General features: G+C 33.7%; 1 protein-coding gene across 7 annotated transcripts in view; it reads left to right on the top strand.

The window, feature by feature from the left end:
- Positions 1–19,502, top strand: part of LOC117112143 (arf-GAP with Rho-GAP domain, ANK repeat and PH domain-containing protein 1-like) — a 63,208-nt gene that overhangs the window by 37,464 nt on the left and 6,242 nt on the right. For 6 of the 7 annotated variants that reach the window (XM_033255216.1, XM_033255238.1, XM_033255230.1 and 3 more), the window contains 19 exons: positions 177–379; positions 1,005–1,075; positions 2,099–2,201; positions 2,803–2,838; positions 3,173–3,220; positions 3,993–4,101; positions 4,579–4,721; positions 5,264–5,354; positions 6,039–6,254; positions 6,812–6,917; positions 8,024–8,105; positions 9,054–9,293; positions 9,607–9,721; positions 10,045–10,163; positions 10,602–10,718; positions 12,242–12,309; positions 12,770–12,817; positions 13,577–13,640; positions 14,996–15,064. In XM_033255216.1, the coding sequence (XP_033111107.1) occupies positions 177–379; positions 1,005–1,075; positions 2,099–2,201; positions 2,803–2,838; positions 3,173–3,220; positions 3,993–4,101; positions 4,579–4,721; positions 5,264–5,354; positions 6,039–6,254; positions 6,812–6,917; positions 8,024–8,105; positions 9,054–9,293; positions 9,607–9,721; positions 10,045–10,163; positions 10,602–10,718; positions 12,242–12,309; positions 12,770–12,817; positions 13,577–13,640; positions 14,996–15,064 (2,048 nt within the window). Of the gene's footprint in view, positions 1–176; positions 380–1,004; positions 1,076–2,098; positions 2,202–2,802; positions 2,839–3,172; positions 3,221–3,992; positions 4,102–4,578; positions 4,722–5,263; positions 5,355–6,038; positions 6,255–6,811; positions 6,918–8,023; positions 8,106–9,053; positions 9,294–9,606; positions 9,722–10,044; positions 10,164–10,601; positions 10,719–12,241; positions 12,310–12,769; positions 12,818–13,576; positions 13,641–14,995; positions 15,065–15,682; positions 15,722–19,502 lie in introns of all 7 variants that reach the window. The other variant, XM_033255256.1, reaches the window with a different exon arrangement.

Below are 19,502 nucleotides of genomic sequence, written 5' to 3'. Positions count from 1 at the left end.
TTATCAGTTAATCTACAAATACCAGCTTTTTTTTCTCACAAATTCAAAACAACTTTCAAGCTAGCATTATAGGTTACTGGATTATCCACCCAAGAAGGAAAATTTATTGAATAGTTATGATTAACATGAAAATTTTTTAAAACTTCATAATGGTTTGATTTGATTTTTCGATATAGATTTCACAACTCAAAGACCTCCCCCAAGGATCAACTCGGTTCCTGTTGCAGACGCTCCCTCAATGCCACTACCGTCTAAAAGGAATTCAGAGGAGCAAACTAAGGCAGGCTACTTGTTTAAAACTGGTGTAGGTAGGAAAGAATTCCAAAGAAGGTATTGCAGACTGGAAAATGGGACATTCACCTACTCAGTGGATGAAAAGGTTAGAGGTCACAATGAGGTAGACAGATAGATGTAACACACAAACTGACATACATGCATACAAACAGGTAGACAGATACATGGACAAACGCACACCATGACTGTCAGACAGGCATACAAATAGATAGACACATGGACAGCTACACAAACTAACATACTTGGATACAGATTAATAGATAGATGGATAGGACCCATACAAACTTATTGACAAACTGGTGTTCAAATAAGAAGGAACAAGGACACGCCCATCAACTGCTGTAGGAGGTAGAGACAATAGGGATCTTTTGATTTGTGCGACAACGCAACGCTAGAACGGAATCACCCATGCGTGACCATCCTACCTGGCGTCCTACGTTCTCTGTAGATTCGGCCAAATTACGTTTCAGAATCTACTCGACAAGGTGACCTTAACGTTCTCGAATGCGCAGATGACTATTACTGATGTCATTACGTTCTACGTCCTGCCGTCGTCGTGCAATCAAGAGCTCCCTACTAATAAAGAGAAGGACCTTCATACACAAAAATGAGTCAAGTCAAACCACATGCATTTTTTTTTCAAATTTTTACTATACGTAAATAGACAAAAATATTAATTGACATAGAAATTCATATTTTTATTTTCACAGAGTCCAATTGTTAAAAATACCATTGAAGGTATAGATATTTTGATGATTGGAAACTGCCAACCAAGGCCGGGGTAAGTTACTGGAAACCTTCCAAATTCAGTCAGTAAGGTGAAATAACGTAACATATTGCTAACTTTAACTTTTCACAAGTTCAATGGTGTTTTTGCCTGTACAGAGTTTCCTATCGATATGGTGGCACACCAGTCTGCTTCAAATTATAATTTGTTAATTTTATTTGACAAAAACATATAACATTCCTAAATATGGTCATGATGACATCACATCATGACCATATATAGGCACATCATGACTATATGTGGGCATGCAACAGTTTTTATGTTAAAGAAAATTTGATAATCTGGACAGAAAGAGTAAGGAAATAGTCTGAGTAAAAGATTTTTTAGGGACATTGAAAATCACAATTGACAGGAATTTATTTGTAGCCTGTATATAGTATAACTGTCATCATTGTTGGAAGGCTGTACAGTAAATGAACATATTTTTTCTAGAAAACTTTCACCTGACAAAAATTAACCAATCTGGCTATCAATCTGTTGATTTGTCAATCGATCAATCAGTCAAAACTTGTGATATAAATTAAGTTTAGGGAAAGAAACTTAATTCACTCATCAATTCATTAATTGTAAACTTTGTGCTTGTATCTAATTAATGACCTATCAGTGCCTTTGAAATGCATTGCTTCTCTGCTGTACACTTATATTTTCTATCATTATTATAAGATGCATTATGTGACTATATTGAATTGTTTAGTGAGTGTTTTCTAACTTGTGTAATGTACTAACCAACGAATGTAGGACAAAAACCACCTAGGACAATAACCACTTGTCATAATAACCATCCAAAATTGAATATACCATTGTTGAAATGGGGTAGGCAGAAGGGTGAACAGTGTTTGGTGGGCTTGTTTTTATCCAGCTTTACAATAATCTAGTTGACATTGTGACTTCTTATCATGCACCTTTAATTGTACAGCTAGATAAAAACAGGCCCACCCAACATTGCCCATCCCACTTTAACAATGGTATAGTCCCGTTTGGGGTTTTTTGTCTAATTTCCCCAACATACATTTGCAGGTATGAACATTGCTTTGAGATGGGTGTTACGTCAGGCCGCACTTACCTCTTTTGTGCTGAATCAGCGGAAGACAAACATGATTGGATGTACATCATTGCCAAGGTAATCAAAAGACTGAAGTAATAGAAACTGGATGATGGTGTTTGCAGCAATGATCGTATTCAGAGTGATGTCTCAGACGTTAATGATGTTAACAATGATAATGATGTATATCAAATATCAAATTTGTTAAATGTAGTTAAATGATTATGTGGATGATGAGAATAATGTTGTTGATGACAACGATGATGAAATTTATTTTGATGATGATGATGATGAATATAACATTGGTAATAAGGATGTTGTCAATAGTGTTGATAATGATAATATTAATTGTAAAATTCTTAATTTTAAAACCAAAGTTTCGTTTCACTATAAGTGGACCCTCGTCAGGCAATGAAGCTGTGATGTAGATGTTATTAGCAAAGCTATTCAGGCTTTAATTATAGAAAAATTGAAAGTTAGTAACTTTGATAAGGTTTTTGATGAGAATGTGAGAACTGATATTTGCAATATGGTGACCTTAGTAACTGGTATACCAGTTTGCTTGTGACAGAAGCATATTGCACAAAATAATTGAAAGTGACATTATTGATGATGATGATGAGTAAACATTTTATAATAAATATTAAATTCTAAAAATTTGAATAATTTTGCTTTTCAGTTTTTGACACCAAAAGTTATGTGGAGTTACCTTGATGTAAGCATTGACTCATTCAACTTATTAGAAATAAAATCCATTCATTCATTCATGCATTCATTCATTCATTTATCCATTCATTTCTTTATTCATTCATTTCTACATTCAATAATTTCTTCATTCATTTCTTCATTCATTAAATTAATAAACACAAACACAGCATTTATTATCTTAAAATGAAAGTTGTTTAAGACATTTAAATCAAATAAAAATATGTTGAGATGTGTTGACACTGTACCAATATTAACAGTCAAATGAATAGAATGTAGTGAGATGTTGGTAATCATTGATTCAACAGTTTTTAAAAACAAAGTCATTTTTTTTTATTTTGCAGAGCTTTGACTTGGCTGGGCATCTGCATATGAAGGAAGGGATTACTTCAGTAGGTTCAGTTGCACTTTTCAGCAGTTCTGTTTCATTTGACTGTATGTTGTAAATTTTGTGAGATCATAATAAAAGTACTGGAATCATTCAGGATCAGATTAGTTTTCCTGTAGGGTAGGTTTCTGCAGATTAAAAGAACGAACGGACCAGATCCAGAAATGTCCCAAGGGAGGTGGGTGCTGAAAGTGGAGCTGATTGAGATAACACCACCCTAAGGGATCCGGGGGCATGCCCCCACAATTTTTTTGTTTTCTAGATGCTCGAAAATAGCCTCTGAGGGGTTTTGGGCGATTAATTTTTTTCTCTTTTCTTCTTTTTTAAGCCGGTCAACCTTTGAAGCCGGTAAACCTTTGAATAATAAGTCCCAAATAGTGTATGATAGGCAACTATTCTAATTGCTTATTATACCATGCTATAATAAGATGCATAGTACCAGAGACAGGGGTGAAGGTAGGGAATGTATGTACAAAGTCATAATAAGCTCACAGTCTATAAGCCCAAATTTGTCTTTTTCGAACCCATGCTAGTAAATGCAAAGTGCTACATCACTCTCATCCTCTTCACGCTGCTTGGAACTGGCGTTAAGCTCCAGTCCTATGGGCTGTAGTGGCTCAGCAAGGATTTACTTACTTCATCACTGGACCAACTGATTGGTGCTCAAGAAAATCTGATACATTACTCATGTGTATAAACAACTTTTTCTCCATGTATAAAAATGCATTTGTTAACATGTTCTATGCCTTTTTACTGTATTTGAATTGTATCAACAGACAACTTGGCGTCGTTTAACTTTTTTGCTGAGTGGTAAAAAGCTTTCATACTTCTCGGCTGAAAAAGATAGCATGGCTGATCTTGACCTCAGAAAACTCTCCAAGTCCTGTAAGTTTATTGTCCTTGTTTTATTTAGTTGATTTCCTCTCCTTTTTATAACTGATTTCCTTTGTATTTGTAAAGTACAGAATCTTAAACATCAATAGTATTGGTGTACATTTAAGACATAACTAAATAAAATTTAAAATTTAAACATTATTTAATTGCCTAAAATATTTTCCTTTGCTTGTTTTCCTGAACAAATTCATTTGAAATTATAACTATTGATTTGAATTCTTTTTTTAATTTAAAAAAAAAATGTTGGAGTTACTTACATATTTTCAGTGACAGTTCACCACACTACCCTAGAAGATGAGTTGCCAACGTTTTTACTAGGAATTATAAAAAAGCATTCATATCATTTTATTTGTTAAATAATTCTTTATATTTGCTGGAAGGCCTTTGCTATTAGCTTAATACTATTTGGCCTTTCCTGAGCTGTTGTAGCTCGAATTGTCATAAATAAATATTTAATTTTTTTTAAAGATGTGGTTACTGTTGAAGATGTAAAACTAACTTCAACAGAACAGACAATCTGCGTATGTTTTCCCGACAAAAGTCTGTACCTCCGCTCAGAGAATAAAGAAAACAGCGATCGCTGGCATACAGCTATACAAAGTACATTATATGTAAGTCAGCAGCATTTAGTATGATTTTATTCAGTTGATTGAAATCAAAATTCTCAGGAACATAGTCTGTGAAACTGAACAACACTAAAAAATACAAAGCTACAATAGTTAATTATTAAATTGAGGAAATAAAGACCCCACCCCTTCCTGCCAAAGAAAAAAAAAACAGGTTGGATTACCTATAAAGATGGCATCAAAAAGATTGAACATTTTATACTTTGATGTTGCTGATTATTAGATTGGTTTATTAAATTAGTGGAAGATTGAATAATTGATTAAGTAGTCTATTTCAATTTCTGGCAATCCTGGAACTTCGCAGGAGTCCAGGCCTTGCAAATATCAGACAGTGTTTATCAGCTTAACCAGGTAAGTATCTCACTCATAGACCAACGACATTGCTAATGATTTGTTTAATTTATTGATTTATTATTTGAGTGATTGATCATTTGACTGATTAATCAACCAATCAATAATTCAATCAGTTAATCAATTGCTTGATTGATTAACACATTGATAAAGTTATTAATAACTTGATCTTAAAGGAAAGTGGAACATCATTAGAGAACCAGCAATTAACAAAAGATAATATTCCAGTTGTCGTCAGTGAGTGCATCAGCTTTGTTGAAAAAAACGGTGAGCGTCTCATTAAGCCCTCTTAACTATTATACAAAATATTGACTGCTCATGAGGCTATCAAGATAGGCTACGATCTCCACATCAACTCAGGGCAATAGATTTCACCATTCCCCAATTCTAGAGCAGTCAATATTTGTTTTATATACCTCATACAAAGATTCTAAGAGGCCTAAAAAAGTACTTACTTTTTAGCCAGCCTAGCCTGGAGGCTTCTTAACCAATCGCATCCCTAGAATCTATGTATGAGGTAAATAACAAATTTTATTTAACAAAAACATATGACTTTTCTAAATATGATAATGATGATCACATCATGACCATATATAGGCACATCATGACCATATATAGGCACATCATGACCATATATAGGCACATCTTGACCATATATAGGCATATCATGACCATATATAGGCACATCATGACTATATATGGGCACACAACAGCTAATTCAATTTTATTTTTATTTGTTTTACTTTTATTTTTTAATTTTTTATTTGTAATACTTCAATTCCACATCGATTCCAGAGGTCAAACTTGTAAAGTTTACAATATACATATCAAAATACTTGACTATAATACATGCAAATGTGTACATTCAACATCAAAAAATTTTACTAGAAAAGGCATGCATGTAATTTTTAGTATGTGTGGATTATGAAAATGTTAACTCACATTTTATAGGTCTCAAAACTGAGGGAATTTATCGACTTGCTGGAGTGAAGTCAAAGGCAAATCAAATCCTTCAGAACCTGTACTACAATGCCCGTGATGTCCGCCTCACCCTGGATGAGGACTACATGATCCACGATGTCACTAGTGCCCTCAAACAGTACTTCCGTGAATTGGATGATCCACTATTGACCTCTGACCTGTACCAGAGGTGGGTCCGATGTTCAGGTAAGATATTTTAGTATGTAGCAAGCAAAATTCTTAATTAGATTTTTTTTTTTTTGTCGTAAATGACCACCCCAGATGCAAGTGGTAGAGGCTTATGTGCAGTGTGGGTGCTAGCAGGTGGATCAGGGAGGGCAGTTTCCCCCCCCCCACAATCCCCTTTTCTAATATTGTAGTCTAAATGCACAATTTTGTTCTATACTGTACTATGCCATAAAACTCTCCCCATGAACCCTACCAAAGATTTTATTATGTGACCTTGACCAAGGCTCTAGTTAACCACTTAGTTCGGAATCCCCCTGTAAGACATGTTGGATCCCATGTCATTAAATTTCTGGAGCCACCACTGCCTATGTGGTGCTTTTTTTAATCAGGATTTCACAGAACACATTATGCTAATCAATATTGCAAGCGATGCTTGTAAAAATTGACAATGTCCTTTGTGGGGTTTTTTGGCCTTTTGTGCATTGGTTGTTAGTCCATGAGGATATGCAGAGATTAACGTACTGTATATGCTGTAGTCTATTAATTCTAATTAGTTGATGTATTATTTCTATCAGCATGTCCAGATAATGCAAGGAAGATAAGAGAGTACTCTGATCTTGTGAAAGGCCTTCCGGAGGTTAACAAGTGTACTTTGAAGGAATTAATCAACCATCTCAGAGAGTAAGTCATTTTAAATATATTTTTCAGCTGGGCACTATCTGCGCCTGATGGTCGTCGTCCGATGCGGTTCTATAAAGAATGCAATGTGATGGATCGTTTTTAATGACGATCCGTTCAGATAACAACTGACAATCAGCAGACTGTGAGCAGAGTTGGACTCGTTGTGCGACAGCCCTACAAAACTTAACTTAAATTTATTAGTCCAACAAATGCGTTTGCCCTTTTATTTAAACACCTCTAATGTATATTAAAAGCAGTGGTGACGTCATCACTTTTATTTGCACTAAATTTTTCTGTTTCCGACTGATCACTATATTGATATAGTGCCTCTGATTTTTTTGGGTCTTGCAAATTTAAGCTCAAAGCTGGCGTGATTTTACTACAGTACATCACGATGGAATATTTCGTTGCTAGGCTAAGCTGTGAAGGCACACAGCGAACCTAACATATCTCGCTCTAGGTCACAGGTTAATACGAATGAAGCTTAGACCGTAGTAGGCAAGGCCTAGAATGGCATAATGGTTATGAGATAACAAGGTGATTGACTTATAAAAGAACTGAAAAAATCGTTAACTTTTGGTTATGTATTGAGGGCTTTTTGTTGTATTTATTTTATCTTGTTTATTTTATCTTGAGTGTACAATTTCACTCTGTTTGCTCACCTTGTATATACTGTAAAATGATTTTTTACTATTTATGTATTGTGTTTCTTAACCTTCTGTTCTTGATACTTAACTACTACATAAGAAGGTATAATGCATGCTCCGGGTATTGGGATGCGTGCCATCGTGTTTGTGATTCAGTGTTTCTGCATTGATTTTGTCATCATCAGGCACACGATGATGACATGATTGATGTTGGAATGCTGGGTCCGGGCACGCTGGTGTGCATTTGGTTGCTTGGAGAGTGTATTATACTTTCTTATCTGAGATTTTTTTACTACATTGTGTTTGTATTTATAGTTTTATATGGCCTTGCACGGCCTTGATGAAAAACACCCTTGGGTGAATCAAGTTTTACCGTGTTGAAATAAAGTATTTATTATTATTATTATTATTATCCTAAAATGTAATAAATAAATAAATTTAATGTGTTTGGATTTACAGTGTAAGTGACAACAAAGATGAGAATAAGATGGAGGTAAAGAATCTTGCTGCCGTGTTTGGTCCAACACTGATGTCAGGCAAGGTAAGGCGCTCCTTATTATTTCAATAGGTTTCTGACACTAAACAACACTGCAATTAATTTTAAAATATACTAGACTGGAACTTGTCACGTTGATGGGTTATTTGATCCGCTTATCCGGCAAAAGAAGGCAAAACAGAAAAAAAAATTGTTACCATACCTAACTGGGGACCAGAGGTGTGCTATTTTTTCTAAATGTGTGTGCGGCGCAGAAAATTAGAAAGATGTGTAAATGCTAAAAATGACCGAAAACATGCTTTAATTTAGTCAAAAAGTAATTTAGAGCATTTTGACGTGTGCAGAGGAAATTAAGATACATGACATTCAGCCTTGACCTGAAGTTTATGCCCACTGAATATGATTTAGAAATGACAAGTGGTTAGGGTGATATGATCAATAATGTAACACATCATAAATAAACACAAAATTGCACGTAGATGATGTTACGCATCCTGACAATAACAAGAGGTGATCCTCTAAATGCGGATCACCAATAAACTTAGACAAGCTACAGAACTGAATATATAAACTTCAAAACAACAGATCAGTTATTAAAAAAGAAATAATAAAATAAAATAAAAATATTCAATCATGCATTGCAATATATTTAACTAAATAATAGCAATGAAAATGTAAACAACTTAAAAGAAGTATTAAAAGAGATACCTATAGGCATGCATTATAAACACTATTTAATTAGTTTTTTTTATGATAGTTCAATAGTTAGTTTTCTTATTTTCCTTTTCATATTCTTTATGACATTTTTTAATTGTGTGATGCTTTATACAAGTTGATTTTCATTTCCGTTTCGATTTCCTTATTAAATTCACTAATTTAATTAAATTTAATTAAATTCATCAATGCTAAGAATAATGCCCAATAGTTTAATGAGTGTTAATTAATAATGGCCAATACAATAGTTTAATTAATGTTAATTAATTTTGTTTTCAGAATGCAGCAGGTGGTTTTGGAGCTGCTAATTACGAGATTAGTGTTATTGGTGATTTAATGTTAAATTATTCCGAGATATTTGACGTTACACAGGAAGAGAAGGATAAAAAAATGAAGCAGAAGGAATTCATGCATAAACTGACGGCCTTTAGTGGAAGTGGGAACGGTACTCCATCAAATTTCGTCCATATGACACTGTATATTGGACCAAAGTCGGAGAATGATTCTATTGATGTACAGGTAAATTGTACATAAATACTTACCTGGCTGGATAAACAACTTATTACCAATTCTCCTTGATAAACAATGGAATAGTCTGCCCCTGGTGTCATGTGTAAACTACCCTGAACACATATTCTCATATATATTTGCATGGTGAACCAATCACAACTGAACCCACCTTAGAAAGATTCAAAGCCGCCACCCTAAATTATGTTAAGTTTCATCTGCACCCCACAGCTTACAGTTGCCATGCAAATATGATATAGATGAAGGTATTAGAATAAGAAAAATTTGTTTATAAAAAATGAAAGTAAAAATGTTTTTACAACAGATGAGCGAGATTATGACTGCTGGTGAGCTGATTCAATCATTAATTGACTCAAATAAAATAAACATGCCGCCCTCGCAGGTGTCGGTCTTCGAGGTCATCTGTAATGGCGAACTAGGTAAGTGATTTGTCTACTTTTAGAAATAATTCTTGAATTAATTAATTTTAATGCTAATGCTAATTATTTTTTGCAGAGGGTTTCAGCATTTGTATGCGCTCAAATTGTAACCTCTATTTTCTGTTTTGACACCATCCCAAATTAAGTATTAAATTTGTTAGCTAATATATTGTGAATGGTTTTTACTAATTAGCACATTGTGATATAGTGAGGACAGAGCTCTGCACACTTTTATCAAACCATTTGTGTCCACACAGTAAACAAAAGACACAGGATGAGTGTCTTTAAATATATCTTCAATTACAATATGTATTTTGTTGTAGAACGTGTTTTCAATCCGAAAGAGGAGATTCTACCAGAAATTTACAGGTGGGATGAAAGAATGAGGACTGAGAATTACATCTGCATCAAAGCAAATTCTCTTGAGAGGAAAATTGAAAAGGTAAAAATGAAAAGTCAACAGTGAAAAATGCTAACATAGACAATGATTGTAAATAAGACCATAGAGGGTGTGCTTGCTTCGCTCGTGTACCCTCTAGTGTGTGAACGTCAGGATTAGATTCGATAAAAAAAAAAAAAACAAGTATGACCGCTAAAAGAAAATTGGTTGCAAGGTTTTGAAAGGAATTTCATATCATTTTTTCATAACAAAAATATTTAGAAACACTACTAAAATTAACGTTGACTGTTTCTCTTTTGACACAAACCACAAACGGTATGCGGAATTACATAAACACCATTTTGTTCCAGTAAATGACACCTGGCAGTGAAAAAGTCTGTAAAATTCATTATTTTCCCAAAATTAATCTGAAATATGCATTGATATCACTTCACCCGATTTAGACTTTGGTAATATAGTGTTTTTATCTTATTCCAACAGTATTTGACATTATCAAATGCTAGCAGTAATGTCACATTCTTTGATGGAAAGAGAAAGATTAAGAAAGCATACTTAGATGTGTCTGGCTTTGTTCTCAAGTGCTCCAAGGATAAGAGGGTGAGTGAGTACTTGTGTACGTGTACAAAATAGTGTATAATTTTAGAATAAATACATGACACTATTGACATTATTGGTGAGAGGTACAAGCAGGGGTATGACTGTGTTGATATCGGGGTGAGAGGTGCATGCAGGGGTATGACTGTGTTGACATTGGGGTGAGAGGTACAAGCAGACGTTTGACATTGGGGGTGAGAGGTGGAAGCAGGGGTATCACAGTGATGACTGTGGTGGTGAGAAGTGCAAGCAGGGGTATCACAGTGATGACTGTTGGTGAGAGGTGCAAGCAGGGGTATCACAGTGATGACTGTGTTGGTTAGAGGTGCAAGCAGGGGTGACAGTGATGACTGTGGTGTTAAGAAGTGCAAGCAGGGGTGACAGTGATGACTGTGGTGTTAAGTAGTGCAAGCAGGGGTGACAGTGACGACTGTGGTGGTAAGAGGTACAAGCAGGGGTATCACAGTGATGACTGTGTTGGTGAGAGGTGCAAGCAGGGGTGACAGTGATGACTGTGGTGTTAAGAAGTGCAAGCAGGGGTGACAGTGACGACTGTGGTGGTAAGAGGTACAAGCAGGGGTATCACAGTGATGACTGTGGTGGTGAGAGGTGCAAGCAGGGGTGACAGTGATGACTGTGGTGTTAAGAAGTGCAAGCAGGGGTGACAGTGACGACTGTGGTGGTAAGAGGTACAAGCAGGGGTGACAGTGACGACTGTGATGGTAAGAGGTACAAGCAGGGGTATCACAGTGATGACTGTGGTCATAAGTGGTGCAAGCAGGGGTATGACAATAACGACTATGGTGGTGAGAGGATGACAGAAATGACTTAAAATGAAAAATGGTGGAATATGGCAATAATAATTGTGATGAGGGTTGGATGGGGTGTACAATGGCCGTATTTGACTGGTCGTTCTTCGTTTAACCACGCCCACCTGCGCAGGTGTAAAATCCTATTTAACGAAGACAGTCAAATAGAAAACTGGTATATACTCGACAAAACAAAATGGCTGCATAATTACCGTGATAAACGCTGCGTAATCAAGGCTGCTTCGGGTTGTGACAGTATGGGTTTTTCGTTAAAAAAAATGTTTTCATCCAGTTTTTGAATTCTGTTAGCCTACAATTATTTTTTGACTTCAATGTGGGTAAATATTATAATTTTTATTTTCTGAAATTTTAATCTAAATTATATTAAGGCAAAGGTTTAAACTGACCAATCGGCCATATTTTTTTTGGTCACATGCATAACAAAATGCTGATTAACGCATTCTAGTTAGGTTAATTTTTGTTGTCAACGAAGTCTATTTTACGAACCAGTCGAATGAAAATAATACTCAACGAAAATTCGTACTCAAGGAAATGAAGCATTAGAATAAGCCCACTGATTACTGTAAGGGTGAGAGATATTTTAGTATTAGCTTATGGTGTAGTCTTTGATTTAAAATATTATTATTATTATTATGATTATGATATATTATTTTTCAATGATGGAAAGCATTAATATTTTTATATTTTTTCCTATAGAACATTTACTCATCAAGAGTGTCAGATATCGTCTTTTACTTTGGAGTTGAAAAGAAGAAATCAGCAAAGTGAGTTGAGTTGAATAAATGTAAATTAGGATGGGAGGTGGGGGGGGGGGCGGCCAGAGCAAGATATTTAGAAAGGTATCTGACCATGAGTAGTTGACAGAGTGTATTCAGAAGGAAGTAACTGGCAGTGATTTGAGTTGAATGGATGATATCAGAAGATGCTGCAGAGGGTGCTGATGAACAGTAACTGACTTAGTAGTGGGATAACTGTCTTAGGAGAATGGTATTTGACTAAGTTGTGTCGTTACTGACTTAGTAGATATTTTACTTAACGATGTGGTTACTGACCAATGGTTGGGCTGTGCCTATATGTATTTTATGTTTTATGTTCCCATTAGGTTACGTATAATTAATGTTTTTTTGAGCATTACAAGATTTGATATTTGGCTTCAATCGTGGTTTGCATAACATGCATAGTTACTGGTATCATATTGTGTGTTTGTTTCTTCTTTTCTCTTAGGTTTGGATTTACATTTATAGATCGGAAAGATGACTCTGCCATCCTAAGGTATTCATCTTAATTTTTTTTAGGTTTATATAAAAATTTGTTTGTTTCTGTTGCTTGTTGGTTAATATTTAAATAATTTCAAATTAATAATGGTAAAACCCTCAAAATTTATTGAGAAGCAGGAATTAAACCAGTCATTGTAGTGCATTTGATATCAGAAATGCGGAAATATTCACATTAAAACATGGCCCAGATCCCTGTCATGATTCTGAAACACTGAACAGAGTATAGAGTATCTAAGTTTCACCTTATCTTTGGGGAGAGGATGCTAACTCAAATTTTAGTGATAAAATATTTTTAAAAGCTTCAATTAATTTTGAAAATGATTTGTTAAATTATCATTGCATAGAAGGTCAGATGCAACTAACATGAACATTTCCATTGTTAATTTCTAAATAAAATACCAATTAGTTTTAGGCTGTTAAAAGGTATTTGTTTAGTTCTTTTTAGTTTAATTTATTAATTGCAAATGCACCGTCTGCGTATTGCTGCACATTGCAACTAACATGAAACATTTCCATTGTTAATTTCTAAATAAAATACCAATTAGTTTAGGCTGTTAAAAGGTTTTTGTTTACTGTAGTTCTTTTTAGTTTAATCTATTAATTGCAAGTGCACCATCTGCGTACAGCTGTACGTTGCAATTGTGAAATGTCATTAAATTATATTAACTTTTTTATGAAGTGTTAATTCGCCATGGTTTGTAAAATTGACATTATCTTGTGTGATATTTTTAATCATTTGTATTTCAAATTCTAGGGCAGTACTCGTTGAAACAGAAGAGGATGTGTATTATTGGTTGGGTTGTTTGCTAAATACAAAGGTTTGTGTGCATAGATTTTCTCAGCCGAGAATTTTGAGCAAGTTGCCGCCTAGCTAGGGTCTTTATAAACAGAGAAAACATATGTTATATTAGCAATTTAGACATAATACTACACCAACAAATTTTAGTAAGTGAAATAAAAAATGTTTAAATTATATCATTTAGTTTATGCCTTGAAATCAATTTTCACCGTCAAAATCTATAAGGGTTTCTGTTTACAAACCATTATGGTAAATTAAATGAGAAAATCTTGTTAATTTAGATATGAATACTTTTATGATATATACTTGCTGGTACTGACAGTATAGCTTTGCAACATATACCTCCTTCATACAAAATCTTATGTGCTTGTTTATCAGAAATAGGCTATAGGCTATTCCAGTGTTTGTTTGATAGGCCTATAGGTTAGCCCTGTGTCTGTAAAGTAGGCCTATTTCTAAGCAGTTTTTAGCAATTTCTTATACTACATACTAAAATAAACAAAATATGTCATACTGTAATATATTTCCTGATTTTTTAAACTTACGACTAATAGTAATAATAATTTGTCCTCATTCTAATCAGAAATCGGAAACTGGGCTGGGTCCCCAGCGACTACAAACTGCCTAAAGTAGAAATAATAATATTGGATGATTATGATGTTGATTATTATGATAATGTTCATGGTACTAATTTACATTTATACAGTCCAAATTGCAGATTGCTTCTTTGAGCCTGTTTTAAAAATATATAAATTAACACGTTGACTGCCAGACATTTTTTTAAGGTTCCTTCTTATGCGTCAGAACAAGCCTACATGTACAAACATACATGTACAAACATACTTTCTTGAAATTCTATCTAGTCATATATCATCAAAATGATGTGTCTAATAAATAGGCGGGAAAATATAAGGGGACGAGTAAAGTCGTCGGCTGTACTGGTACAGTATTTGTTATTGCCTCTACCAAGTGTGAGTTTTCTTGTCCGTTTTTTGCATGGGTTGGTGTATGTTCAGAGGGTGCCCCCACTCATGCAATCAAGTGTAATTCCGGCAAATAACAACAAACATACATCCGATATTTGTACGTTATTGTCCAGGTGGATCTTCCCCGAACTACCAGCCGTTAAATTTGTGGTTCTACAATGGATAACAAAGAAGTAATAAATACTAGAATGTTACCCAGATTTTTACAAATATAGTCGTCCATGGCGCCCTCAGCAACACCCTGTGTGATAAGTATACACGTCGCTGGCAGCAAACATGTTAATATGTTTTTTTTTTAAATTGACCTCGGTACAATAAATTTCACAATTGCCCTCATGAGCAGTCAATATTTATCAATAACATGTTCAATACTTTGTTTTAATTACAGAGGCAATGTTCAGAATCCAGTAACAACAATTTTAGATCACCACCAGTACCGGCTAGCAGGGGACGTTCGGTAAATTCATGAACATATTTTTTGTCTTTATATTTATTTTGAAATTATATTATATAATAAGTCTATTTATATAGTGTGAAAATTATTTTTTACATGAAATTAATTTTTTTTTTTAAATCACTATTTTTTTTGTATTTGAGAAAAAGCAAAGTACGTAGCATTTAAATTGGAATGCTTAGATGTTTTGTAATTTGAAAGGTTGACAGATGAGCTAATGTAAACCCTGCAGGCACTACACCACACTTGTGAAATAATCTTAAGAACCATAGATGTTAGCACCAACTGTCAGCTGGTGCTAACATATCAGCAATAATATTCAGTTCTCCATGAAAAATCCATAAGTACGATTTGTGTTGTACTTATGGAGTAGAAATGAATTCATGAACAATATTGTTGATAACATACTCAAATCTGGATTTTTATGACTTTTTGTATAATAATAGTCCAGTCTTCTTACCCCATACCCTGTTTTGTAAAATTGTGTGCCTTTTGTAATCCTTATTTATTGTTTGATTTTATGTATTTTTTATGTTGGACAAAATCTAAAACAAAATTTGAAGCCCATTTTATGTTTAGTTTTTAGTATGATTTGTTTATTCTTTACTAATATCACCATAGGACTCGAGATTCAGCCGATACCCATGGGAATAGCAACTGGTAGGTTTTTATTTGTGGATGATTGAAAAACAAACATATTTTATTTGTGTGTTATGTTCCTTGGTGTCCATCGCATTGCCTCACATCGCATCATGCTTGGATTTAAAAATGAGCTAAATGGACCTTTCCGCAAGGGTTCCCCTCCCCATCTCCCGGTCATCTGATGAATGTTCATTCTCTAAGCTTGGAGGAACAGTGATATTTAGAACAATATTTTACGCAGCATTTTGGATGATGATAATAATAATAATAATGAAAACTTGTATAGTGCTGGTATCTTCCACCCAAAGTGGGGCTAAGGTCCCACAAAACGTAAAAACATATGCAAACATGTGCGTTTGTGATACAACACGTGTCTTTGGGGACATGCGCATATTCCTGGCCCTAATCTGATTGGTCAGTTGATTTGATGGACTCTACGGAAAGGTCTATAGCTTATTGATTGTGAGTCCTTTCCTTTAGCTTGGCATTATTTATTTATATTTTTAATTTATTTATTTTTTCTATTTTTTCTATTCATTAATTTAAAAAAATCCTTTCAGTTTTGATATGGTTATTTTTATTTACCTGTCATTTCCTCCATGGTGTAAGTAATTCTTTCTAATGTTAATGTGTTGTAGGTTCACTTAATTATGTATTGATTGTTTGTGTACATTGTCTTTTCAGCTATTAATTGCTCTTTCTATTAAACATTCGTCTTTTTTGTATGCAATGTGCATTTGATAATGCTATTAATAATTATTAATTTTATTTTAATGGTTTGTTTTCGATTTGTGCTACTATTCCATAATGTTCGTTTTTTGGCTTCAGTTTTTTTTTTAACATTTTCATTGTTTTTGGTTAATAATATGGATTTATTTTCCATCTTCAGTTTGGCCCAGTTAGGAAAATTAGGAAGGAATTTGTAAAAAGAATGTGTTTAGGGGTTTGGTAGTCTAAATCAAGGATGTTTGTTCTGTGGTAGATGCAGCATTAGCATTAGTTTTGCTTGTTTTGCAAACTTATTTTGCTAAAGATTGTCAAACAAGAAATGGACAAAAAATAAATATATAATTTAGTTTTCTTCTTTAGCAAATATCTTTGCCAAAAACATCCAGACTAGAGAAAAAAAAATTTTTTTATGTCGAATGTAAACAATGTAGTAATAGGATGGTTAAATGCTTTAAATTTATATAATTAAGAAGAAATATACATTTTGGAGATTTTAAGGCAGCAGTTAGCATAATAAAAATAAAGAAAAACTTTTTTTTTTCTAAAATTTCCGTTTTTTTTTTGTGGCAGCGTGCGCACTAATTTTATTTTTATTTGAAATCATCGAGATTAGCGTGTGGCAGGTTTGCGACACAAGGTATAAAATAGTTTCACCTTAGTGAAGATATATATATTTCAGTCGGATACCAGTATTTTACACCCAAGACAATCTCGAATGTGGAAAAGACAAAGTTATGTTTTCAGCTCAGGGCTTAAGTGTTACTCTATTTCTTTGTTCAGCCTAGTTAAGTGCCTGGGGTGTGAAGAGCACACAATTAAGGCCTGTTTATACTTCAACGATAACGATAACGATAAAAAAGCAATTGTTCATATAGAAAATAAAAGAAATGAGAAGTTTTTACACTAGAAAGATCCGATAACGATTTATCAGTTATGCGATAACAACATATTTTGACAAATCAAATCAGATGACGTCATAATCATGTAAAAACATTAAAATCATAGTAGTAGTAGCAACGATTTTATCGTTTTTCCATGATTATGACATCATCTGATGTTATTTGTTAAAATATTTTGTTATCGTATACACGATAAATCGTTTTGTCCTAGTGTAAAAATTTCTCTTATTTCTTTTGTTTTCTATATGAACAATCTCTTTTTAGCATATTTAATATTATAGTTACCGTTGAAGTATAAACAGGCCTTTAGTGTGGTAACGTCCTCCCACAACCCTTAAATATGCTACTGCCAGATAAGGCGAGACATTGTTTATACCTTGTTTAGTGAACCCGCCGACTACAAATATTAATGATTTCGAATAAAAATAACATTTTATTTTTGGCCACTTACCGCGCACCCGGCACCACGAAAAAGTTGAAATTTCAGAAAAAAATGAAAGTTTTACTTTATTTTTATTACGTCCTCCGCTGCCTTAATATCACCAAAGATAACATGTAACTTTCTTATTTACTATTTTACATTCACCAATAAAATTTTATTTTTATTTTCTCCTCCGTGTGGATGTTTTTGGCAAAACTATTTGCTAAATAAGAAAACAAAATTTTATTTTTATTTTTATTCCGCTCTCCTCCGATGATCTTTCAAAAAAGAAGTATGCAAGACAAGGAATAAAAAAAGTCTCACCTAAAGAGAGATAAGTGTACATGAAACATATTGGCCCAAGCTGGGCTTTTCACTGCGTCTTACCACGGTTGTATGACTATAGTACGACAATTTTTTTTTCTTTAGAATCCAAATTTATATGGCGCCTTTCACATTCCGAAGAATATACAAAGGCGCTGCAATCAGTATTTCTCGGGTCACTGGGTACTTACTGTGGTTGGGCGTGAACCTTAACTGCCATCATCTCCCACAAATTTAACTAAACTTTACTTCCTGTACATTTATAAAAACTTTCATCTAAGAATAATCATTCGCATAGTGCATAGATACTACACTTGAAATGGTGCTTTATGATCACCATATGTTAATAATTATAATATTATAAGTAAGTAGTAAAACTTTATTCACTAAGCACAAATCAACAAATTATGCTGGTATTCGTCATTAATGAGAAACACTTAACATTACATTTATTTTATAAAGTGCAAGTTCTTACAAAAAAAAAATTGAATGTAAATGGTAAGGAGTAATGCTAAGTTGCTAGTAGTGGCCACAGAGTGTGGAGAACCTTCATTCATTTCATGGTATATTTATTCAACACAAAAAGGAGAAAGAAATAACCATTAAAATTAAGAAAAGGGCATAAAAATTCACAAGCAACATTTAAAAATTTTTAAAGAGAATATTAAAATATAGCACATGTTATGATAAAAATAATTATTACAATCAAGACAACAGGATAAAAATTCAAATTTACAAAGCGAAAAAAAAAACGGTTCAGGTTCAGTCGCATTATTGCATGCTACTTTTATGTTTTGAGTGAAATTTAAGTTCAAAATTATAATAATTATTTAATACAGTAATAATAAATTCCACTTATATAGTGGAACAATACAATACTTATTATGGCGCATAATGCAATAAGCTTGTATGTGCTTCACAAAAAAAAAATCGAAATATGCTTGAAATTTTGTTATCCCATGTGAATAAAGGCTTGTGAATAAAGGCTTGTTTGCACGTCCATTGGTTCTGTTTGCATGTTTGTGTGTGCTTAAAGGTTCTATTGCGGTGTTGCATTGTATTGTTCTGTTGTAGTCTTTCTCTTTGAAGCATGTTGAGTGGTAAAATTCTGAAGTGCCTTTTGAGCAACTGACCATGAAGGATGCTGAAATCCCAATCACAGAATAAATACTATTATCTGCTATTACTGTATTTGGATGAACGAATTTCAATATTGACTTTTAGCAAGCATTGTGAATTTTGTTTGAGAATACTCATTGATCAGGGTAGATCCAATGAATGGGCATCTCCCCCCCCCCCTCACTTTATTTTTTAACTTCAATACATACCAATATTGCCATGTATTGAAGAAATATAATACAAATACCAAATTCATAATGCCACTGCTATATTTAGTAATAATGATATATTATTTTTAGAAATAATA

This window comes from Anneissia japonica, unplaced genomic scaffold, assembly GCF_011630105.1.
Source record: "Anneissia japonica isolate Jap-2015-1 unplaced genomic scaffold, ASM1163010v1 scaffold288117_len521816_cov214, whole genome shotgun sequence".
Lineage (NCBI taxonomy): Eukaryota > Metazoa > Echinodermata > Crinoidea > Comatulida > Comatulidae > Anneissia > Anneissia japonica.
This window is presented reverse-complemented; position numbering and strand designations above follow the sequence as displayed.